At 46.1% G+C, this 26,158-nt stretch overlaps 1 protein-coding gene across 2 annotated transcripts in view; it reads left to right on the top strand.

Moving 5' to 3' along the window:
- PTPRE (protein tyrosine phosphatase receptor type E) overlaps window positions 1–26,158 on the top strand; it is a 228,169-nt gene that overhangs the window by 1,378 nt on the left and 200,633 nt on the right. The window contains exon 1 of one of the 2 annotated variants that reach the window (XM_040439124.1): window positions 2,738–2,907. The exons of the other annotated variant lie outside the window; for it this stretch is intronic. Coding sequence (XP_040295058.1) covers window positions 2,890–2,907 — 18 coding nt within the window. The 5' untranslated portion in view covers window positions 2,738–2,889. Of the gene's footprint in view, window positions 1–2,737; window positions 2,908–26,158 lie in introns of those variants that run through there. 2 annotated transcript variants of the gene reach the window in all.

Genomic DNA, 26,158 nt, shown 5'->3' on the forward strand with positions numbered 1-26,158 from the left:
ACCTCTTTCTCACAAGGCATAGCCTAGGTTACACACCACAGCTGATGCAGAACCTCTTCCTACAAGGCACAGCACAGGTCACAGACCACAGCTGATGCAGAACCTCTTCCTACAAGGCATAGCACAGGTTACAGACCACAGCTGATGCAGAACCTCTTCCTGCAAGGCACAGCACAGGTTACAGACCACAGCTGATGCAGAACCTCTTTCTCACAATGCAGAGCACATGTTATTTACAGACCACAGCTGATGCAGAACCTCTTCCTACAAGGCATAGCACAGGTTACAGACCACAGCTGATGCAGAACCTCTTCCTGCAAGGCACAGCACAGGTTACAGACCACAGCTGATGCAGAACCTCTTTCTCACAATGCAGAGCACATGTTATTTACAGACCACAGCTGATGCAGAACCTCTTTCTACAAGGCAGAGCACTGTAGTGTCCCAGTGATTCTGCACATTATAAAGTAATGCTTGGATAGCAGCATTATGTCACAGGGGTGAGTATCGGGGTACAAGGGGTGCAGCTGATGCAGAACCTCATACTAAGAGCACAGTGTCCTGCACAGACCATATGTGATGCAGAGCATCCCGCCCAGTGCCTGCAGATCCTCTCGCCTCTAGCGTGACTGCAGAATATGTGGGTACTCTGGTGGAGAAGCTGCATTTAATGCATCGCAAATCAGAGAGTCACATGTCCTCCACCAGCCAATAGGAAGGCAGCTCTATACTAGCAGGCAAGTAGTGTATTCTCATGTGCCCTGCCATGTGGGTACAGCTCCTGAGAAGAGGCTGGCCACATGATGGGACTAGAGGGTCGCAGAGCATGGTGCTGCCCAGTTCTGTGCCGGGGCAGAGGCTGCCTTGTCTGTGTCTTGAATTTTAGTGTATATGGTACGGTTCATACATGGCTCCATGTCTTCATCCAGCTTGTCCTGTGATTTGTATTCTGGGAATTGTTATTATTATCTACACAATGAGACTACTATCACCTATGTATTTATCTAATATCTGTTATCTAATATTTATAAGACCCCCCCACCAGTCCGATTTCGGATTATTTGCACGTGTGACTGTACATTCTGACTCTTGTGTTGGGATATGATATTTAGAGACCTCCCCAGATCTTCCTGTGGATGTTTCCCTCTTCGTCCCAGTAGACACAAGTAATTAGGGGGGCACAATCACCCGCATGGTGTGAATATTAAATGCACCCCTTTCCTTCGGTCCTGCGCTGTGAGCCCCTCAGAATAAAGCCTTCTGTATATTGTGTTTGGAGCCTTCTTCCCACAGAATTCCACAAATGCTTTATGTCCTGTAGATGCTTTGTTTTGACTTAATTATGTGGCCAACGCCGTGAGATCAGAAGAATAAGCGGGCTGAGCGGTGCCGATGCTACTAAAAGAGGGGGATCTGGTTTTGGGGTATGATCTGTTTCTGGAAAGGCTGGGCGACAGTCAATAGGGTTGCTGTCTCAGATCTCCCACCCAGCTGTCCAATGATGCATTCACACAACCTTTAGATGTCCGTGGCTGTTTTGTGGACTGCATACCGCAGTTCCGCGAAACACAGGCGCTGACCATCTGCACCAGCAGTGCGGACGAAGATAGGACATGTCTTATCTTTTACGGTGTGGAGGCACAGACCCCCGAAGTGCACGGGAGGACTTCTGTGTGTTTCCAGATCCATATCTCTGTATCGCAAAAGACGCCATCAGCCTCAGATCAGACCCCATCAGCCTCAGATCAGACCCCCATCAGATCTTAGCTCAGACCCCCATCAGCCTCAGATCAGACCCCCATCAGCCTCAGATCAGACCCCATCAACCTCAGATCAGACCCCCATCAGCCTCAGATCAGACCCCATCAGCCTCAGATCAGACCCCATCAGGCTCAGATCAGACCCCATCAACCTCAAATCAGACCCCATCAACCTCAGATCAGACCCCATCAGCCTCAGATCAGACCCCATCAACCTCAGATCAGACCCCATCAGCCTCAGATCAGACCCCCATCAGCCTTAAATCAGACCCCCATCAGCCTTAGATCAGACCCCCATCAGCCTCAGATCGACCCCATCAGCCTCAGATCAGACCTCCATCATCCTCAGATCAGACCCCATCAGCCTCAGATCAGACGTTAAAAAAATGAAATAAATAAACTTACCTTGCTTGCTCCGGACAGCATGATCCCTGTCTTCTTCCGGCCCGCGCTGCACTGGTGACCTGATGTCACACAGCGTGAGGTCATAGCGCGTGCCCACATGCATTACCTCCTGACGCTGTATGCAGTCAGGACACTGCAGCGTGGCCCCTAGAAGAAGACCAGAGAGGGTGAGTGCAGCCAGTGCAGCGCTTCCCTCACCCCTCCCTGCACCTTCTGTATGCTGATGACTGCTTCCATAATGGACGCCGCTATTAGCATTCAGACTATAAGACGCACTGCCACTTCCCCCTCACTTTGGAGGGGAAAAAAGTGTGTCTTATAGTCTGAAAAATATGATAGATAGATAGATAGATAATGAGGTAGATAAATGTGAGGTAGGTGCTGTAGTCCCATGTTATCGCTGCCTCTTGTTTGCAGTACTTTTCAAACGCACTTCTTTTACACGTCGGGAGGACGGCTTCCTATTGCAAAATGACACAACCTCCTCCTTCCTCAGCCAGAACCAGACTTGTGTGCTTCCATCCCAGCCGCACAGTCTCACGGTGTAAGTGTTTCTGTAGATACCAGAAGATAAGTGTACAGTTAATGGTCATCCTTGCAGCATTCAGGCCTGTGGGTGCAGCGCTGTGTCTGTCAGGAAACTACAACTCCTAGCATGCCCTAACAATCATTAGAGGCCATCTGCAAGCGCGGCCACCTCTCCATTTACTTCTGTTCGGCTGGAATGAGCGGCACTTATCAGGTATTTTCTATCCTGTGGATATGCTGTATATGTCTAATCTGTATCTATATGCCTCTATGTGTTTATTTAAACTGGGGTCTTAGGAAATCCTCGCTTCCTGTAAATTCTGTCTTGAGGAAATTTGGAGAGATGAGGTCAGAGCCTAAAAATCCAATACAGAGATAAATGTATGGTGACCATGAGAAATGTCAGTTCTTTGGTTGTCCCGCTTTGCTCTGCTTAGCGGTTTCTTGGCTTTATCTGTTTCTGGGAAAGCAGGGTGATAACCCCAGTAGGGCCCTGACAGTATTCGTTAAATGGGTCGCCTGGTTTCCAATTTTTTTCAAATGCTCTGTTAGGAAATGTTCAGTAATTATAGAAGGGTGGGGTGTCCTGGTTGATGGAAAAGAGACTCTCTCTGGAGGACCCAGCACAAGGACAGACATTGTGTAGCATGTAATACTCCATTTCACCTGCAGGGGTGCTGCAGGGAAATTGAACACACACTGCTGGGTTCCTAAGCAGATTACAGCTGATTGCTGGGGTCCCCTTCTAGTAAGCAGTGATTATAAAAGCAGACAAGTTTTTTTAAAGGGGTTTTACAAGACCCAACGGGTCCTGCAAACCCATCTTAAAAGGGATTATCCCATGAGTAATGTACAAAATGAAAATCCGACATCATATAGTGCATGGCAGTCTCTTTCTAACAAAGAACCAGTCCTTTACCTCTCATGGATCCAGAGATCTCACAATTCATTGCTCAAATTGCTCTGCTAGATTTATTTTAAGCTTCCAGCTCATGGGGTGTGCACTTTTTTCAGGGGAAGTGTCCTTTCTGCTGCAGCTGGTGGCAGTTGAAGGATGAATCTGAGCATGTGCATCCACCTCAGTGAGCTGGACAGAGAATGTAGAAATAGGGCAAACAGTAGGTGGCGCTAGCACCAGCCCTGTACCTCACATGGTTCCAGTGCTCTTTCCATTTATTGCTCCAATTACGCTGCTAGATTTATTTCGAGCTGGTAGCTCCAGGGGAGTGTCCTTTGTGCTGCAGCTGGGGGGGGGGGGGGGCTGTCCTTTTTCTGCAGCTCTGTCCCTATCACAGCTCAGAAGGCAGCTGAAGGATGGAACTGAGCATGTGCAGGAAAAGAATAAACAGCAGGTGGCACTATACAGATACATGTTATTGAATAACTCGGTGGCTATATTAAATATTTAATTACCGTATTTTTCGCTTTATAAGACGCACCTGATGATAAGACGCAACTAGGTTTTTGAGGAGGAAAATAAGAAAAAAATATTTTGAACTAAAGGTGGTCTGTGGATGACGCACTGTTATGGGGGGATCTGTGGATGACGCACTGTTATGGGGGGATCTGTGGATGACGCACTGTTATGGGGAGCATCTGTGGATGACGCACTGTTATGGGGGCATCTGTGGATGATGCACTGTTATGGGGGCATCTGTGGATGACGCACTGTTATGGGGGCATCTGTGGATGACGCACTGTTATGGGGTATCTGTGGATGACGCACTGTTATGGGGGATCTGTGGATGACGCACTGTTATGGGGGATCTGTGGATGACGCACTGTTATTGGGGATCTGTGGATGACACTGATGGGGGAATCTGTGGATGACACTGATGGGGGGATCTGTGGATGACACTGATGGGGGATCTGTGCATTACACTGATGGGGGGATCTGTGCATTACACTGATGGGGGGTTCTGTGCATTACACTGATGGGGGGATCTGTGCATTACACTGATGGGGGGATCTGTGCATTACACTGATGGGGGGATCTGTGCATTACACTGATGGGGGGATCTGTGCATTACACTGATGGGGGGATCTGTGCATTACACTGATGGGGGGATCTGTGCATTACACTGATGGGGGATCTGTGGATAACACTTATGGGGCTCTGTGGATGACACTTATGTCATCCACAGATCCCCATAAGTGTCATCTACAGATCCCCCATCAGATGCATCAGTGTGGAGGGAGGAGGCGGAGACACTCATGGCGGGGCCCGGTGCAGTGACTCTACTCTAATACACCGGGCCCTGCAACTGTTAAACATTCAATCGGATCTATATCTAATAGTATATGCTCTGTACGGCTCTTACTGTAGTACTGTAAGTATAGCGCAGACCTTCATCTCCATCGGTCATGCGCCGCTTGCCGCACCTCCTTCCTCATGCGCCCGTTTGCCCCAGCTCCCTCTGTCATGCGCCGCCTGCCCCAGCTCCCTCTGTCATGCGCCGCCTGCCCGTTCATTCATAAAGTGAGATAAGCAGGCAGGCGGTGCATGAGGAGGGAGCTGGGGCAGGCGGCGCATGACAGAGGGAGCTGGAGCAGACGGCGCATGAGGAAGGAGGTGCGGCAAGCGGCGCATGACCGATGGAGATGGCGGTCTGCGCTATACTTACAGTACTACAGTAAGAGCCGTACAGAGCATATACTATTAGATATAGATCCGATTGAATGTTTAACAGTTGCGGGGCCCGGTGTATTAGAGTAGAGTCACTGCACCGGGCCCCGCCTCCTCCCTCCACACTGTCACTGATACTTCGCTGGCCGAGCTGTGCAGCATAGCGGCCAGCGAAGTATTCGCTTTATAAGACGCACGGCCATTTTCCCCCCACTTTTGGGGGGAAAAAAGTGCGTCTTATAAAGCGAAAAATACGGTACATGCAATTACAAAAGTATTCAGATCCAGGTGCTGGTTTGAAAAATGTACAATATTTTTCATGGGACAACCCCTTGACACTCTTTTTCTGAAATTCCAGCTCCCATTAATATCGCTTCCTTTACCCGGTTTCCGGCCTGGGCTATGGACAGGACGTTACTTCCGCTGTGAACAGGGCCAGGATTATGCACATGGGAGCCTGGGTTTCTGCTGTCCAATCCTATTTTGGGGGAGACAAGCTAGCGCCAAAGGCGTCTGACAGTGTCTTTCTCCCCATTCAGGACACATGCATGCTCGGCTTAGCATGCATGTGTATGGAGGAAGTAATGGGGGAGTGGGAGAGAACCTGACTGCTGATCGCTGTGATCGCCTAGCACTCTTTTAGCCGGGGTCTGTCACATCCATAGCGGTAGAAATCCTGAACACGAATGGAAAAATGCTGTAAATGTAGCGCTCTTCCCGGGACGTCAAATGTGCAGCCGCTACATGCTGTACTGTGACATTTCCCAGTTGTCAGCTGTTTTTTAATGACCAGTAATGAAGCTGACCCGTCATGTGCCGAGGATGAACACTCAGCAGATCACAATATCGGAAGCAAAGGTCAAGATGCATTTCGCATTCGAAAATGGAAATTAGAGGGTAGGTCCAAACCAAGCAACTTTACAAACAGTACTGGTCAAAACATTTCTACCGTTTTGTGTATGCAGCTCCTATACAGACCTACAAAAGACGAATCCTGTATAGTCTGATCCCGTGGTCCAGGCGATTCTGTAATCCTTTAGTAGCTGCTTTCCCCGATTGCCGGGGTCACAGCTGCCAGTCTGGCAGTGACAAACTGAATGTCACTAAAGTCTCCATTTCGAAAAGCGGGTGTCAACTTTGGACAATTCCTTTTATTTGCATAGATCCTGCTGAGGATGATATTTGCCTGCACATCGAGGTCAGTAGGCTGCAGTGTAAAGCAGCGATGGCAGCAGTCCTCCAGAGTGAGAGAGGCTATTCGCAGCAGCTCTCCAATTCTAACAATTGGTAGACCGAGGGGCTTAAAGGGGTTGTCCAGCCTTTTGTCAGTGGAAAAAAACAATGAAAAGATGTGTTGTTTCCACCCAGAGGCGTAAACCCCACACAGGTAGAATACTTCTCACAGCTGGGAGTTTGCTGCAGTTAATCCAGTGTGAGGTTTAGTTCACGTCCGTCTTGGAAGCCCCGTCACCACGCTGGTAAAATGACGGACATCATGATGGACCCCATTATAGTCAATAGGACCTGATGGGCACCCTGGGTGTTAGGATTCGGCATCACTGTTCCTATGACAGAGCAAGTACATATTACCTACTGATACACTGTAGCAAATCATCAGCATTTGTGCGGCTCATGTATTTAGCGCACAGACAATTTTATCCTTTATAAATTGGAGCAATACAATAATAAGCTGATCCCGCTGCCGGCAACCCCAGCAATGAGTTGTAGACTTTGTAGAAGCTGGCGGCAAGTGTTGAGTTTCCCTGCAGTGCCACCGCAGGGGAAATGAGGTATTACACAGCTCCGCTATCCACAGGATATATGGACGGGCCAAGTCATAGAGGAAAAACCTGAAATGGCTGACTCAGAAATCCCTAACAGGGTGTATGAAAATAAGGGCCAGGCAGGCCCTTTAAAGAGCACCAGTCAGCAGGACCAGCCCTATTGATCCTGCGGATTAAAATGATCCTGGTCTTGTGAAAATCGGTTGTGACGTTCCCGAGAAAAAAAGGCTTTTATTCTTTATGCAAATTAGAGCTTTAGTGCACCAGGGGCAGGACCAGCACTGGAAAGCTGAGGACCTGAGGTGCACCGAGGGGTCAGGCCCCACCACTCAGTGCACTGTAGCCCTCTTTTGTATGAAGATTAGGGGGGAGATTTATCAAACTAGTGTAAAGTAGAACTGACTTAGTTGCCCATAGCAACCAATCAGATTCCACCTTTCATTTTCCAAAGGAGCTGTGAAAAATGAAAGGTGGAATCTGATTGGTTGCTTTAGGCAACTGAGCCAGTTCTACTTTACACCAGTTTTGATAAATTTCCCCCGAAAAGTCTATTTTCTTGAGAACGCCGCAACCGATTTTCACAAGGATGGTATCATTTTAATCAGGAGGGTCAACCCTACCAGGTATTATGTCTGGTTTGATAAGGATGATCCCGCTGACAGGTGCTTTTTAAAGGACTATAACACTTGGGTGGGAGTCACTTATCATACATTAAAAGGAATAAAACTTGCCAAGAGAGCAAGTCTTTAGAGACCTATGGGGTCATTTATCAAACTGGTGTAAAGTAGAACTGGCTTAGTTGCCCATGGCAACCAATCAGATTCCACCTTTCATTTTTGACAGATCCTTTGGAAAATGAAAGGTCCAATTGGTTGCTATGGGCAACTGGTCCAGTTTTACACTAGATTGATAAATCAACCCCCTAGAGTATGGACCCCAGCCCAGTGGCCCTGCTCCATGATCCAAAACTGGTGCCCAAAAATGGCTGCCGCTCTAGCAGCTCCACATCGTCCATGGTCAGCTATATACACTGAGCAAAAATATAAACGCAACACTTTCGGTTTTGCTCCCATTTTGCATGAGCTGAACTCAAAGATCTGAAACATTTTCTACATACACAAAAGACCCATTACTCTCAAATATTGTTCACAAATCTGTCTAAATCTGTGTTAGTGAGCACTTCTCCTTTGCCGAGATAATCCATCCCACCTCACAGGTGTGGCATATCGAGGTGCTGATTAGACAGCATGAATATTGTACAGATGTGCCTTAGACTGCCCACAATAAAAGGCCACTCTGAAATGTGCAGTTTCATCACACAGCACAATGCCACAGATATCGCAACGTTTGAGGGAGCGTGCAATTGGCATGCTGACTGCAGGAGTATCTACCAGAGCTGTTGCCCGTGCAATGAATGTTCATTTCTCTCCAAAGGCGTTTCAGAGAATTTGGCAGTACATCCAACCGGCCTCACAACCGCAGACCACGTGTAACCACTCCAGCCCAGGACCTCCACAGCCAGCATGTTCACCTCCATGATCGTCTGAGATCAGCCACCCAGACAGCTACAGCAACAATTGGTTTGCATAACCAAAGAATTTCTGCACAAACTGTCAGAAACAGTCTCAGGATGCTCATCTGCTCGGCGTCCTCATCGGGGTCTGGACCTGACTGCAGTTCATAGTCGTAACCGGCTTGAGTGGGCAAATGCTCACATTCGATGGCGTCTGGCACGTTGGAGAGGCGTTCTGTTCACGTATGAGTCCCGGTTTTCACTGTTCAGGGCAGTTGGCAGACAGCGTGTGTGGCGTTGTGTGGGTGAGCGGTTTGCTGACGTCAACGTTGTGGATCGAGTGGCCCATGGTGGCGGTGGGGTTATGGTATGGGCAGGCGTATGATGGACAACGAACACAGGTGCATTTTATTGATGGCATTTTGAATGCACAGAGATACCGCGACGAGATCCTGAGGCCCATTGTTGTGCCATTCATCCACGACCATCACCTCATGTTGCAGCATAATAATGCACGGCCCCATATTGCAAGGATCTGTACACAATTCCTGGAAGCTGAAAACATCCCAGTTCTTGCATGACCAGCACACTCACCGGACATGTCACCCATTGAGCATGTTTGGGATGCTCTGGATCGGCGTATACGACAGCGTGTTCCAATTTCTGCCAATATTCTGCAACTTCGCACAGTTATTGAAGAGGAGTGGACCAACATTCCACAGGCCACAATCAACAACCTGATCAACTCTATGCGACGGAGATGTGTTGCCCTGCGTGAGGCAAATGGTAGCCACACCAGATACTGACTGGTTTTCTGACCCCCCCCCCCCAGTAAGGCAAAACTGTGCACATTTCAGAGTGGCCTTTTATTGTGGTCAGTATAAGGCACACATGTGCAATATTGATGCTGTCTAATCAGCACCTTGATATGCCACACCTGTGAGGTGGGATGGATTATCTTAGCAAAGGAGAAGTTTTCACTAACACAGATTTAGACAGATTTGTGAACAATATTTGAGAGTAATGGGTCTTTTGTGTATGTAGAAAATGTTTCAGATCTTTGAGTTCAGCTCATGCAAAATGTGAGCAAAACCGAAAGTGTTGCGTTTATATTTTTGCTCAGTGTAATTCGATGGCTAACTCATAATGGTATTGCAGTCTCTGTAGGTGAAGTATATGGCGGGCTGCAGATTCTCCCATGATAACAGCTCATTGCCAGAGGGCCAATTAGCGGGGACCCCATGGTGGTCAGCTAATTGCCGGTAGTTTATTTTTAGATAGGGGGCGACACCCTTATTCCACAATTGCAATAACTGAAGAACATCTGGACCTTTAGACTTAGAACATGTAAGAAGCTTCTGGACCAGTAGTTCGGGGGTCAGTGCAGAACGTGGTTTGGATCTGATCAGAAAATTGGAGCAGGTAATTTGGAGAAGATCGAGGGCTCTTTGTGCCGGTTTCCTGCTAGGAACTAAGCTGCAGGAGAGAGTCTCTTCTCGTTTCCTTCCTGTAGTTTTTTACGTGTTCTCACTCTTAATTGGCAAATAACACATCGTGAATCTCCCGTCAAGAAAGAGGAAATGACATCCTGCTCGTCCAGGCAATTTTATAATAAAAGGAATTATACGTTGTAAAGCCCACGAACATTGATTCCTTGTGTGACTGCACTGCAGCATATTAAAGGGGTATTACCACCGCAGACAATAATGTACGGGACCCTCGACCCCCATCCTGTCTGATAAGGGAGCCACTAGTCGCCGCATCCAAATGGGGAATGGATGGAGAGGTGACCAGGTATGTTTGGCTTGCTAGCAGACATGCATGCCAGTGGCTCCTCAGTAGTAATGGACGAACATCTGCCGGGACGGTTCAGCTCATATTTGCAGCCAAGAAATAATTACTAGAAGTGCACAAATAGTCCCACAACATGGACAGTGACATACCAGATGTATTATTCGAATTTGCGATCTCCATTCATTATTTTTTTCAATGTGAAATATCGGCAATATAATTTTCGTGTACGCGCATGCGCAAATGCGCCATACAGTACCTAAATGCACTATAAAGAAAGTATATTGGTATATAACACCCCGCTTCAATCAGTTTTTTGGGGGACGACTGGTATATCACACCAGTAGAAATGATTTGTTCCAATAACACTTGTCCCTCTTCATACCTGCAGTATCGCAGCAGAACCGTACACAACTGCCGCACAATACAAATGCACTATAATATACCGTCTAACATAGAAAGTATATTATAACATTGTACACGGAAGGCAATACATTAGAATATACATGAAGATAAAACGTAACCTTTAATAATGTTACTATGAGGGTCCATTCACACGTCCGTAAGTGTTTTGCGGATCCGCAAAACACGGACACCGGCATTGAGCATTCCGCAATTTGCGGACCTCACATCGCTGGCACTATAATAGAAAATGCCTAATCTTGTCTGTAATTGCGGACAAGAATAGGACATGTTCTATTGTTTTGTGGAAACGGAAGTGCGGATGCGGAAGTGCAGATCCGCAAATGCGGATGTGGATCCGCAAATGCGGATGCGGACAGCACATTCCTGCCCCTTTGTAAATTAATGGGGCTGCACCGGTTCTGCAAAATTGCGGAACGGATGCGGACCCATTTTGCGGATGTGTGAATGGAAAAGATATCCCTCAAAATGAAAATAAATTAAATTATGAAAGTTAAGCAAAAAGCATAGATGTGGTCGGCAATAACAAGTGCTCGGCGGCACCAAATCAGAAACCATATGTCCTACCACAATCCGGGGGGTTCCAGTGCACATCGATGAATCCAGGAGGGAAAGCAGAAAACATCCATCCCTGGGCTAGATGATGATGTGATATTGAAGGACAGGGTGGGCAAAGAACTGTCCCTGATATTGCCCTACAGGGGGTGCTATTCTGGCCCTGATAGCCTAACCACAGACCACCCGCCCTGATAAGAGCGACCCCGTCCGGAACCTTACCCTGTATAAAAATGGCCCTAGTAAGCCCCTGACTTCCAGGTGATCACTATATAGATCTATGTGTTTTTGACTCATTATAAAAGTATATTATAAGTATATCGCACCCCTCTGTGTATCACACATATCGATAGCACACCTATACTAGTGCTTAAAATGACTTTGTGGCCCTATTAGCTAGTGTTTGGGGCCCCTGCTCCACACAGCAACCTCTCCCTACACTGGCAAAACACTGAATGTAAAATGGCGGCCAGATCAGGTTTATTTATAAGGTAGGGGGTACGTCCATGTGCTGAAATGTCTCAATTGGCTGTCCTGTACCACCTGATGGATGTGTCATGGGTCAAAGTTCTTCACAATGTAAAAGAATATGGCAGGCGCGAATTTCTCCATATGTTCGGCGAATCGCGAACACGCAAAGTTCGCCGCGAAACGACTGCCGGGCGAACCGCAAGGCCATCTCTACTCCTCAGCAGGAGGGTCAGGAAACATTCTCAACATTGGCACATGTACATGATGGGAATAACTCTTTTAAGGGAATCTGTCAGCAGTTTTTGACCATGCTAAACTACTGACAGAACTAGGTTGGGGGAGGGGAGAGCAGAACAAATTTACATTTTGTTCAGCTTTTATTCACAGGTGTGAATATGAAGTTTTATTCTGCCAGGTTCTACTCCTGCAAGTGCCCAGAGCCTTACCGTGAAGTGCTTTCTGCTCCATGCTTTGAGCTGCTTCATTGCTCTCAGTGACAGCTGTAGTGGCCTCCTGGCAGGATGCTGCAGCTGTCACTTGGAGCACAGGAGAAGGACAGAGAGCACTTCACAGTAAATCTCCGCCTACTGGACACTTGCAGGAGCAGAACCTGGCAGAATAAAACTTTACATTCACACTACTCCTGATAATAAAGCCCCAGAAAAGGTATGTTTGTACTGCATTCCCCAGCTCCTACCTGATGCTGTCAGCAGTTGAGCATGCTCAGTACTGCTAATAGACTCCCTTTAAACTTTAAAGGGGTTTTCAATAACAGGATATTGATTACCTATGCACATAGGATCAGAACAGTGCAGGTTCAGCACCCGTCATCCCCATGAACAGCTGTTACTTGAATCCCCAGAGTCAGAACACCACAGCTCCATACACTGTGTGGTGGTCGTTCTCAGGTACTGCAGCTCAGCTCATATATAGCTGAATTACTAGTCTTAGGCCTCATTCACATGACTTTATAAAAAAATTGTACCTATTGGTAGCTGTCGCTACTCTGAATGTATTCACCATGAGATAAGAATTTTAAAAATGTTGTTTTTAGAATTTTGTTGATCCTCTCTTATTCCACCTGGAAACGTATGAATTAATAACTGGATATTATGATTCTGCTTGTCTTATGAGTGCTGATAGTGTAAGGCTATGTAGGCGCACACCGTATTCTCAAGGAAAATGGTAAAAATTTCCGGGAGGTTTAACAGAGGGACAGCACAATGCAGAGTTCTAAGACAAGTTGCTTCAGAACTGTTTACTAAAACAAGGCACGTTGACGGTTCTTTGTTAAAAAGTTCTACAGCATATGTTGGTGCTGTAAAAATAAAACAATTGTTATTATTTAGGTACGGCATCAATGGAAATTGTTGAAGACCCCTTTAAGGTGGAGTTATACTTTAATAAATTAAATAGAAGACATTTAACGAGGAGCTGTCTCCTTCCCTGACAGGTCTGGTTTAGTAACTACTTGCATTCCCGATGTAATAACAATCCTGGAGCATCTATTCTTATGACTCGATGTTGTGCCATTCCTTTATTATTCCTGCTAGAAGTTATGAAGGAATTACTAGCAGTTGGCAGTGAAGATCCAGATGGGTGTTACCAGTTGGGGGGTTGTCTGACACTATCCAGTCATGGCTGCTAATGTCAGACTGTGCAGGGACACCCCCAACTGGTAACACCCATCTGAACCTTTGCTGCAAACTGCTAGTAATTCATTAATAACTTCCAGCAGGAATAATAAAGGAGTGGCAGTTGTAAGTAGTTACTAAACCAGGCATGTCAGGAGAGGTGACAGCTCCTTTTTGATGTAAATATATTTTTTGCAGCAGTTTTTTGCTATTTGTGATAACCCGGCCCATGAGGGCAGATGAGTGAATTGCTGTCCCTGTGTACAATGCTTATCACTGCGGAGATAACATTATATTCACAATCCCGTTGCCGTGGCGATGCAGAAAGGTGCAAAAGTCTCTGTGGTTGTCACGTGCACCGACGACGTAACTGAATCACACCCGCCTGAGCAAACGTATCATTATGGAGCCAGATGGAAATGACGGCCTGACCTTTCACAAGGATATGGAGGATGAGTGCTGTAATCTGTCACCGAAGACCATAGCGGGAGAGAAATGACGTTTTATCGGGGCCTCTGGCGTCACGGAGGCAATTTGAACAGACAGCATTGCGTCTCCAGTATTAGGCCCCTTTCACACGGGCGTCTTGGATTTGCTCCGGATGCGTCGCGTGTGCATTGCGGGAAAACCGCGCGAGAAGGCACGCAATTGCAGTCAATTTTGATGTTCAGTTTTTTCCGCGCGAGTGCAATGCTTTTTGCACGCGCATGAGAAAAAACTGAATGTGGTATCCAGACCCGAACCCGGACTTCTTCACTGAAGTTCAGGTTTGGGTTAGGTGTTCTATTCATTTTATTATTTTCCCTTATAACATTGTTATTAAGGAAAATAATAGCATTCTTAATACAGAATGCTTACTAAAATGTGGATTGAGGGGTTAAAAAATAAATAAAATTAACTCACCTCATTCGCTTGTTCGCGCAGCCGGCATCGTCTCCTATCTTCATTCAGCAGGACCTGCGCTGACGTCACCGATTACGTCATCAAAGGTCCTTTTGCAGGTCCTCAAAGAAGAAGAAAAGACGATGCCGGCTGCGAGAACAACAGGATGAGGTGAGTTTTTTTTTGTTTTTTTTTAACCCCTCAAGCCACATTTTAGTAAGCATTCTGTATTAAGAATGCTATTATTTTCCTTTATAACCGTGTTATAAGGGAAAATAATACAGTAAATTGACTTTTATCAATTTACTTACATCATCTCCTAGCAACAATGCGTGAAAATAGCACCACATCCGCACTTGCTTGTGATTTTCACGCAGACCCATTCATTTCTATCGGGCCTGCGTTGCGTGAAAAACGTAGAATATAGAGCATGCTGCGATTTTCACGCAACGCACAAGTGATGCGTGAAAATCACCGCTCATCTGAACAGCCCCATTGAATTGAATGGGTCCGGATTCAGTGCGGGTGCAATGCGTTCACCTCACGCATTGCACCCGCGCGGGAAAACTCGTCCGTGTGAAAGGGGCCTTATAACGCCTGGAAGTAAGTTATAAGAACATCCAAAGACGGGCAGGCATTTCTCAAGGTTTGTTCCCAGTGCAGGCAGAAGCAGGGGACTGCTCGGCAGTATTATTTGCTATTACTTCCGGGCAGTATGGCAGTATTATTTTATGGATGGTAATATTGTTTCGGCACACTAAAAGGCAGTATTCATTGGATGCTGTATGGCAGTATTTTTTAGCTGCATACATTTATCAGTATTATTGGGCTCTGTACTTGGGGGGTACTATCCTTGAGGAGAGAGCACCTTAGTCGGTATGAGGAGTCTTACAGGACATACATGCTCTTCTGGAATTATTGGAAGAAACGGATGCAAATGAGCTCTTAACAACCTCTGCCTCTGAAGCCCCCAGCTATCCTGTAAGTCAATGTTTGACCCTTTAAACAGGCCTTGAGACATGACTCAGATATTAACTAAGCCAGCACCTCATCTGCAGACAGCTGTTTAGGGGTGATTGGCCCTCATCAGTGCAGAGCAGACAGTACTGTAGGCAGTATTTTTAAGTTATATATCAGTATCATTTGAGCACTGTAGGTAGTATTTTTACATTATATATCAGTATTATTTGAGCACTGTAGGTAGTATTTTTACATTATATATATCAGTATTATTTGAGCACTGTAGGTAGTATTTTTACGTTATATATTGGTATTGTTCAAACACTGTAGTTAGTATTTTTACGTTATATATCAGTATCATTTGAGCACTGTAGGCAGTATTTTTACGTTATATATCAGTATCATTTGAGCACTGTAGGCAGTATTTTTACGTTATATATCAGTATCATTTGAGCACTGTAGGCAGTATTTTTACGTTATATATCAGTATCATTTGAGCCCTGTAGGCAGTGTGTTTTAAGCTCTCTCTCTCTACCTCTTTTTATATACTGTATCTATTTTATCCTGGCACTGTATAGAGGTATTTTTGTGCATAGCAGTATTATTTGAGCATAATATAGAGGTATAATTTCATAATCTTAAAACCATATGGCAGTATAACAAGGGCAGTTTATTGCTCTGTTATTTCTGCACTGTATGGAGGTATTTTTCTGTGCACTGCATGAAACTGTAATGTGTGATAGTGCTACATACTATAACACTAATATATTCTAACTGTACATTTTTCACCTTTTACCAGTTGCCTGCTTTTTTTCCCTGCTCTTCCCTCCTCTCAGAAAACACCTACAATACACACATACCCTGAAATATAAACCGTGGCTCAAACAGGTTGAACAAAAAGGGTTTGTACTGTATGTCAGTGGATAAGCGGCGCCAGATATGCCTGGCAGCCACTGATCTCCCTGCCCCTATATAAACAACCAGCTTATTTGACGGAACAAAAGGTAGGTTGATGAGAGGGTTGCAGAGGATCGGTGAGTATGTAGCCCAAGGAGCCTCACAATTGAAGACGCTCCTATCTTACCACTTAAGAATAGTGGATGTGACACGCAGTTATATGCTGAGCTCGTCTTTCACGCCTCGGACCAGAATACAAGTCTTTCATTAGGCCTCTCCTGGGAAAGTGAAGATCTAGAGGGGAGATTCACCAATTTCTCTACAGACAAGATAAATTAGTTGCCAGGATCTTGCGCTGTCGAAAGGCTGCGCAGCAAGGTAGTAACATTAACATCAATTACATGAGTTCTCCATAATGAAAAGAAGAGGTAACCCAGCAAGGGCTCCCAGCCGCCTCCGCTGCTCGTATGTCACTTCTGAGAGTGTCTTTCATAGATTTTAGAATTATGATCTTTTATACAAAAAAATATTATAATACTAAAAATAATAAATAATACTAATAAATTTTTTTCTACGGTTTTCGTATGTCTGAATGAGTCTGAAGACCGGAGCTAAATAACGTATTCCAGAAGGGTGAGCCCTCTGCTACATGAGCAGTTGTATTCATTAAAGGGGTAAGATATCCCATAAATGTCCGATGTCTTCTGTGGGACCAATTGCAACCTGGAGAACAGGGCTCCGTCGTGAATGGAGAGCAAGCAGGGAATGCTTAAAGGGCCACTCTCCATTTACTGTTATGGGACTTCATAAATGGCCGAGCACAGAGTCATAAATGTCCAGATGGGACACCCCCTTTTGAGTCACCCAGATGAAATTCATGATAATTATAGAGTCATATGAATGTATAAGGAAGAAAATGTTTATTATCATTCATTTATTCAGATTTCCTTTGGCAGTATAGCTGTGCTACTTGGGAGTGTGTATTTTAAGGTATTTTGTGGATAGGTGTGATGACATTTACACTGCCTGGACCTGTCAATCAAAGTGCAGAGAGTGCAGCAGTTGCAGAGAGAGCAGAGCCTCTAGGTGTAATGGTAACGCCCCGGTTCCTCCTAGAAGCTCATTTGCATATATTAAAACTTCATTTTTCTCAGCAGTGCGGACACATATAAACATGGGACCAACACAGATGCCTTCAGCTGCCAAGTGCACATGTAACAGATCAGCCAGTGTCATAGGGACAAAACTGCTGACAGATGCCCTTGAATAGCAACCATGTTGGTTGTCAGCTCAGATTTAAAGGGGTTCTATAACACTTATGGCCTATAAGAATTGTCCATGAATATATTAGTTTTGGAGAACCGCTTTAACAGATAGCATATTTGCTTAGTGAAACTATTTATATACCGTACATCATTTATTTTGCTGTGTTTTTGCACTCTTTGAGAATCCTTGCATGAGAAAGTAGAATTGTTGAGCCAAAAAGTAACTTGGTCGATTTCTGGGTTACAGCCCCTGTGGAGCTTTTATAGCAGCCACATCGGGAGTGTGGCAGTAGGTAATCAAGATTTTGGGGGAACGGGGGATGTAGAAAGGAAACAGCACAGGAGCGATGCTGAAGTCTGTGGGGGCCTGCTGCAGTCTACGGTGGCCTGCTGCAGTCTGTGGGGACCTGATGCAGTCTGTGGGGGCCTGCTGCAGTCTGTGGAGGCCTGCTGCAGTCTGTGGTGGCCTGCTGCAGTCTGTGGAGGCCTGCTGCAGTCTGTGGAGGCCTGCTGCAGTCTGTGGGGGCCTGCTGCAGTCTGTGGGGGCCTGCAGCAGTTTGTGGGGGCCTGCTGCAGTCTGTGGGGGCCTGCTGCAGTCTGTGGGGGCCTGCTGCAGTCTGTGGGGGCCTGCTGCAGTCTGTGACGGCCTGCTGCAGTCTGTGGGGGCCTGATGCAGTCTGTGGGGGGCCTGCTGCACTCTGTGGGGGCCTGCTGCAGCGGGAATAGCTCTTTAGGTGTATATTTTGCAGGACTGACTTGAAAATCCTGAGCCCTGCCGACAGCCATGATGCAGCACGCCTCTCATATTTTTTCTGTACAATGTGGCTTTGAAATCCGCTAAATCTACATTTGCTCTGGAACCATCTGTCCCTGCTCTGCTATGACTGATACCCTTCTGTTACTGTACATCTGTTGATTTGTAGATTATGTCCTACCTGAGGAATAATGATGTCCAAATTGTGTTTTTAGAGGAAATCTTCAGTTTATGACTTGGCATCAGAATAGGGATATCTAGATGGTGCCCCTAAAAACACTCTCAACGTGCATTTAAAGGGGTTTTTCTGAGACTTGTACTGACCTATACTTGCACGACCTTCTCCAGCTTTTCCCCTTCAGAACACATGCATGCTCAGATCCGATTGTTGGCTGAATGAGTGTACGATTGTTCTAATGTGTATGGGCGGCCATAGATGTCAGATCAGTCAGGGTGCCCTTTCCATCCTCTAAATCTGGTGCAAGAGAGGACAAGAATATTTGCTCTGCATGCATGTAGCATTGTAAAGTGACATGTATAGGGAGTGACAGGAATATCCTATGCATATGCAATGAACGCTAGTCATAGGAGTACCTCTTTAACTCTTTAGGGGCATCACATAAGTCTCCTTTCTTAAAACTGCATCTCATGAAAGTCTATGAAAGACAGTTACATTGTAGATTAAACTTGTGATGTTAAAGAAGTTGTATCACATGGGCACCGGATTTAAAGGGGTTGTCTGGGATCAGAATTAAAGGGGTATTCCCATCACATACAATGGGGGCATATCGCTAGGATATGCCTCCATTGTCTGATAGGTGCAGGTCCCACCTCTGGGACCCTCACCTACAAGGAGAACGGAGCAGGTAGAGCTGTGATGTAAAATGAAAATCAGACATCATAGACTACAGGACTAAACCTTTCTAACAAAGCCAGAACCAGCCCTGTACTTCACATGGATCCAGAGATCTCCCCATTCATTGCTCCAATTGCTCTGCTAGATTTATTTCAGGCTTGCAGCTTGCGGGGGTATGTCAGTGGGTATGTCCTTTCTGCTGCAGCTTTCTCCCTATCACAGCTCAGGGGGGACCTTTCGGGGGGCAGATGGCTGGTGACCGTTAAAGATTTAAACTAATCACGTGCGACCACCGCAGTGAGGTGGACGGAGAAATAAGTTAAAGAACAAACAGCAGGTGGCGCTATGCAGATACATTTTATTGAATAACTCAGAGGCCATACAAAATTTTTAATTACATGCAATTACCAAAGTATTCAGATCCAGGTGCTGTCTTCAAAAATGTTGAATATTTTTGTGGGACAACACTTTTAAGTCCTCAAAGGTGATCAAGTACACTGTAAAGTCATCTTCTTAGAAAACTAGGACATGTACGGGGAATCACAACCATTTAACTGTATGGGGCCTAGTCATTTCTGATGATCCTGGTTGCCACACGGCATACAGTGTATTGTAGTCATGGTTGTACTGGTCCAACAGAGGATCCTCCGGAGGGTCCAGTCATAGTGAACCCCAAAGGCTCAGGAGAAGAATCCCATTTAGATCCTCCTTTGGAGCTAATCACTTCCCTATAGGTTCTATTTCTTTGATTCAAAACCTATTTCAGTTTATTGATGACATGGGGGTTGGGCACGTAACTAGGGTTGCCACAAAGCCGGTAACTCGTCGGTCAAGCCGGTAACTTAGTGCCCCTGTCGGTGCCGGTAGTTTTTTTCTACTGGCAATAATAATTGACTGTATTTTCCTATATGGACTGTTACTAATGTGCGCTTCTCATTAGTACAGCCTTTAACTTCCTAAATGGGGGCATTAATATTAATGTGGGGCACAAATGGGGGCATTATTAATTCTGGGGGGTGCTAATGTGGGCATTAATATTACTGAGGGGCACTAATGGGGGCATTAATAATTCTGAGGGGCACTAATGGAGGTATTACTATTACTGGGGGCATTATCTATTCTGGAGGGCGCTACTGGGGGTATTAATATTAATGGGGGGGCACTAATGGTTATACTGGAAGCCGCATTATGACATCACCCCCACAAACACATCCCCTTTGGGGTGTGGCTTTACTAGTTTTCCCTCTAGTGGGCCCGTAACCCCAGTTCGACACTGATTGTAGTCTGCGCAGTGCCCATTTTATGCCAGGCTTAGTAATAGATATGCACAAAAGAGACAGTGGAGCAAGTGAGGCCTAAGGGAACATATTGACCTGCAGCCTAATACACCCGGGGTCTGTTTCGCTCAAGAATGAGCGAGAAGAAACATCTCTCTCCTCCAGAATGAATGGATTTATGGTGAAAGCCCCTTTCAGAGGGGACAGATCTCCTGCTAGGAGTCACAGTTTGAAATATTCAATCTACCTTTATTTTTTTTCCACCCGTGTTTTGCTCTCTGCTGAAAAGGCCGCATTATTCGCAGGATGAAACCGCTTTTCCGCTTATCTTCTTGTATTCTTAGAGAAAGACACGGAAAGCAAAGCTTTTCATGTCTTCCCCGAACAAAAGCTGTCCTGTGGGAAGGACTTCATACATAACGCCGTCTTCAAAGCTTCTTACCCCCGACCAGAAACTTCAAAGATCCCAACATCAAATAGTCATTTAAATATTAGAATAAACATTTTGACTTCTGGTCACCCTTCATCCGCATGTTCTACATGGTAGAGAGCGGAGATCCAGAGCGCATGTCGCTATGTTAGAGCTAGCAGGCCGTCCCTGAACATCAGCATGGTGATGGATCGGGGCTACTGCCGGCGTGTAATGTGCTGCTTGTAAACGCTAAAGGGGTTGAGCCACCATTAAATCTTATTTTAATAGAATTCAGCATTAAAAATGAGTTGCTTTTCTAATTTAATTTTGGTTACAAAAATGTGCCATTTGTGAGATATTCTCTTTACTTCATTTTAATGGCGCCCTCTGGTGTTTAATCTGTATATTAATGTGCACATCCAACCTACAAAGGTGGCCGCACATGCTCAGTTCTATTCTTCAGCTGCCACCAGCCATTTCTCCTGTTAGAAGCTGTGACAGTTACAGGGAGAGAGCTGCAGCAGAAAGGACACACCCCAGGAGCTATGATAGTGAGAGCTGCAGCAGAAAGGACACACCCCTTGAGCTGTGATAGGGGAGAGCTGTATCAGAAAGCACACCCCCTGAGCTGTGATAGGGGGAGAGCTGTATCAGAAAGCACACCCCCCTGAGCTGTGATAGGGGGAGAGCTGTATCAGAAAGCACACCCCCTGAGCTGTGATAGGGGGAGAGCTGTATCAGAAAGCACACCCCCTGAGCTGTGATAGGGGGAGAGCTGTATCAGAAAGCACACCCCCCTGAGCTGTGATAGGGGGAGAGCTGTATCAGAAAGCACACCCCCTGAGCTGTGATAGGGGGAGAGCTGTATCAGAAAGCACACCCCCTGAGCTGTGATAGGGGGAGAGCTGTATCAGAAAGCACACCCCCCTGAGCTGTGATAGGGGGAGAGCTGTATCAGAAAGCACACCCCCTGAGCTGTGATAGGGGGAGAGCTGTATCAGAAAGCACACCCCCTGAGCTGTGATAGCTGGAGAGCTGTGATAGGGGGAGAGCTGTATCAGAAAGCACACCCCCTGAGCTGTGATAGGGGGAGAGCTGTATCAGAAAGCACACCCCCCTGAGCTGTGATAGGGGGAGAGCTGTATCAGAAAGCACACCCCCCTGAGCTGTGATAGGGGGAGAGCTGTATCAGAAAGCACACCCCCTGAGCTGTGATAGGGGGAGAGCTGTATCAGAAAGCACACCCCCCTGAGCTGCCATCCTGAGGAGAATCTAGCAGAGCCAGCAGAGTATTTTCTTAGAACACTGCACTGTGGCATTCCTCTGTTATTCCTCCTGGAATTGTAATAATACATGACAACTATGTTAGCATTCTTCTTGTCAATGGGGCGTGTCCCTACACACTGCTGCCCGATCAGAGCTGTGACTGTCTGTTTAGGTAGGGACACAACCTAATGACAAGGGCAATGCATACTTACCAACATTGCAATTGGTAAATTTGGGGCATGAAATCCTCACTCATGGGCAGGGCTAATGCAGGACCTGCCCGTTTACAGCCAGAATTTGCCAGAACCGCCCCTCAGAGGCAGTCCCTGCACATTTGCGACTGTTGGCAACTATGGGGGGAATGGTAACATCCAGATGTAAATGAATTATTGCTTTTCCAGGAGGAATAACAGAGGAATGGCACAAAGCAGAGTTCTAAGAAAAGATGTTTATTTTAGGGGGGGGGGGGGAATGCAAGTATTTAGTGAAGCAGATGAGAGATGACATAAAAGGAAGACCACGTTGGACATTTACGTAGTGAAAAGTGTATACGTTAGGGTGGTCCAGGAAGTCGGTTGGTCACCCCTGTATGAGGGGGACACTGGTGACAGAGGTGTTCAGGAAGCTGCTGCCGGAAGCTGACAACAATAGGAATTGGAGGAGATGACAGAAAAATAAGCAGTAAACAGTGAGGAGCTATAGAAAGAATTCAGGTAATTACATAGGACATTGCAGTATTTCTCCCCATCTGCCATAACATTAAGACCACTGGCAGGCAACGAGCAACTCTGAAACAGCAGGTGTTGTGGGGTGTCCCAGGTAAGCAGTGTTTAGTCCCTAGATGTAAAACAATATGGGTAGGTTTAGGCATGGTAGATATCTTCTGCTGCAGATATTGATACGAATCTGAGGTGAAAGTCAATAGTCGCCCCCAAAACACATACTAGTAAATACCCTAAAATAGTAGCATTCAATTTAAAATTTATGGAGAAAAGAATGCATAGCTAATGGTTAAAGGGGTACTCCGATGTGGCCATTTATGATAGAACAGTGGCCCAGAGTGAATGTAGAGCATGCGCTGCTTCTATTCACAGCTCTGGGACTTCAGAAAACAGATGAGAACTATTTTGTGGAAGTCCGACAGCAGTGAATAGAGAGGTTGCCGTGAATGATCAGTCTGCTATTTAAGATACAGTAGTAGCGTTTTCATACCAAGCCCACTACATAATTACAGCAAAAATACCCAAGATCACATAAATACAGCAGCAGAACCAAAATCAACACATGAATACAACACCAGAACCAAGCTCAGTGCTTAAATACAGCACCATAATCAAGATCAGCACCAGAACTAAGCACAGTACATATATACTGTACCAGAACCAAGCACAGTACATATATACTGCACCAGAACCAAGCACAGTACATATATACTGCACCAGAACCAAGCACAGTACATATAAACTGCACCAGAACCAAGCACAGTACATATATACTGCACCAGAACCAAGCACAGTACATATATACTGCACCAGAACCAAGCACAGTACATATATACTGCACCAGAACCAAGCACAGTACATATATACTGCACCAGAACCAAGCACAGTACATATATACCGCACCAGAACCAAGCACAGTACATATATACTGCACCAGAACCAAGCACAGTACATATAAACTGCACCAGAACCAAGCACAGTACATATATACCACACCAGAACCAAGCACAGTACATATATACCACACCAGAACCAAGCACAGTACATATATACCACACCAGAACCAAGCACAGTACATATAATATATACCGTACCGGAACCAAGCACAGTACATATATACCGCACCAGAACCAAGCACAGTACATATATACCACACCAGAACCAAGCACAGTACATATATACTGCACCAGAACCAAGCACAGTACATATATACTGCACCAGAACCAAGCACAGTACATATATACTGCACCAGAACCAAGCACAGTACATATATACCACACCAGAACCACGCACAGTACATATATACTGCACCAGAACCAAGCACCGTACATATATACTACACCAGAACCAAGCACAGTACATATAATATATACCGTACCGGAACCAAGCACAGTACATATATGCCGCACCAGAACCGAGCACAGTACGGTATATATATATATGATGACCACTCGTTTTTCTTTACTTAGCTGCTTTTTTCTTGCCATAATACAAATTCTAACAGTCTATTCAGTAGGACTATCAGCTGTGTATCCACCTGACTTCTCCTCAACGCAACTGATGGCCCCAACCCCATTTATAAGGCAAGAAATCCCACTTATTAAACCTGACAGGGCACACCTGTGAAGTGAAAACCATTGGGGCTACCTTTTGAAGCTTATCAAGAGAGTGCCAAGAGTGTGCAAAGCAGTAATCAAAGCAAAAGGTGGCTACTTTGAAGAATCTAGAATATGACATATTTTCAGTTGTTTCACACTTGTTTGTTATGTATATAATTCCACATGTGTTAATTCATAGTTTTGATGCCTTCAGTGTGAATCTACAATTTTCATAGTCATGAAAATAAAGAAAACTCTTTGAATGAGAAGGTGTGTCCAAACTTTTGGTCTGTACTGTATATACAGAACCAAGCACACTTTGTATATATAGCACCAGAACCAAGCACATTACATAAATACAGCGCCAGAACGAAGCACAGCACATATATACTGCACCAGAACCAAGCACAGTGTATATACACTGCTCAAAAAAATAAAGGGAACACTTAAACAACACAATGTAACTCCAAGTCAATCACACTTCTGTGAAATCAAACTGTCCACTTAGGAAGCAACACTGAGTGACAATCAATTTCACATGCTGTTGTGCAAATGGGATAGACAACAGGTGGAAATTATAGGCAATTAGCAAGACACCCCGAATAAAGGAGTGGTTCTGTAGGTGGTGACCACAGATCGCTTCTCAGTTCCTATGCTTCCTGGCTGATGTTTGGTCACTTTTGAATGCTGGCGGTGCTTTCACTCTAGTGGTAGCATGAGACGGAGTCTACAACCCACGCAAGTGGCTCAGGTAGTGCAGCTTATCCAGGATGGCACATCAATGCGAGCTGTGGCAAGAAGGTTTGCTGTGTCTGTCAGCGTAGTGTCCAGAGCATGGAGGCGCTACCAGGAGACAGGCCAGTACTTCAGGAGACGTGGAGGAAGCCGTAGGAGGGCAAAAACCCAGCAGCAGGACCGCTACCTCCGCCTTTGTGCAAGGAGGAACAGGAGGAGCACTGCCAGAGCCCTGCAAAATGACCTCCAGCAGGCCACAAATGTGTATGTGTCTGCTCAAACAGTCAGAAACAGACTCCATGAGGGTGATATGAGGGCCCGACGCCCACAGGTGGTGGTTGTGCTTACAGCCCAACACCGTGCAGGACGCTTGGCATTTTCCAGAGAACACCAATATTGGCAAATTTGCCACTGGCGCCCTGTGCTCTTCACAGATGAAAGCAGGTTCACACTGAGCACATGTGACAGACGTGACAGAGTCTGGAGACGCTGTGGAGAACGTTCTGCTGCCTGCAACATCCTCCAGCATGACCGGTTTGGCATTGGTCAGTAATGGTGTGGGGTGGCATTTCTTTGGAGGGCCGCACAGCCCTCCATGTGCTCGCCAGAGGTAGCCTGACTGCCATTAGGTACCGAGATGAGATCCTCAGACCCCTTGTGAGACCATATGCTGGTGCGGTTGGCCCTGGGTTCCTCCTAATGCAAGACAATGCTAGACCTCATGTGGCTGGAGTGTGTCAGCAGTTCCTGCAAGACGAAGGCATTGATGCTGTGGACTGGCCCGCCCGTTCCCCAGACCTGAATCCAATTGAGCACATCTGGGACATCATGTCTCGCTCTATCCACCAACGTCACGTTGCACCACAGACTGTCCAGGAGTTGGCAGATGCTTTAGTCCAGGTCTGGGAGGAGATCCCTCAGGAGACCGTCCGCCACCTCATCAGGAGCATGCACAGGCGTTGTAGGGAGGTCATACAGGCACGTGCAGGGCCGCTGATAGGCCAGTACAGCTGGCCCAGTTGTACCGGGCCCGGCTGGCAGGGG

The sequence above is a fragment of the Bufo bufo genome, chromosome 6 (genome assembly GCF_905171765.1).
Source record: "Bufo bufo chromosome 6, aBufBuf1.1, whole genome shotgun sequence".
Taxonomy (NCBI): Eukaryota; Metazoa; Chordata; class Amphibia; order Anura; family Bufonidae; genus Bufo; species Bufo bufo.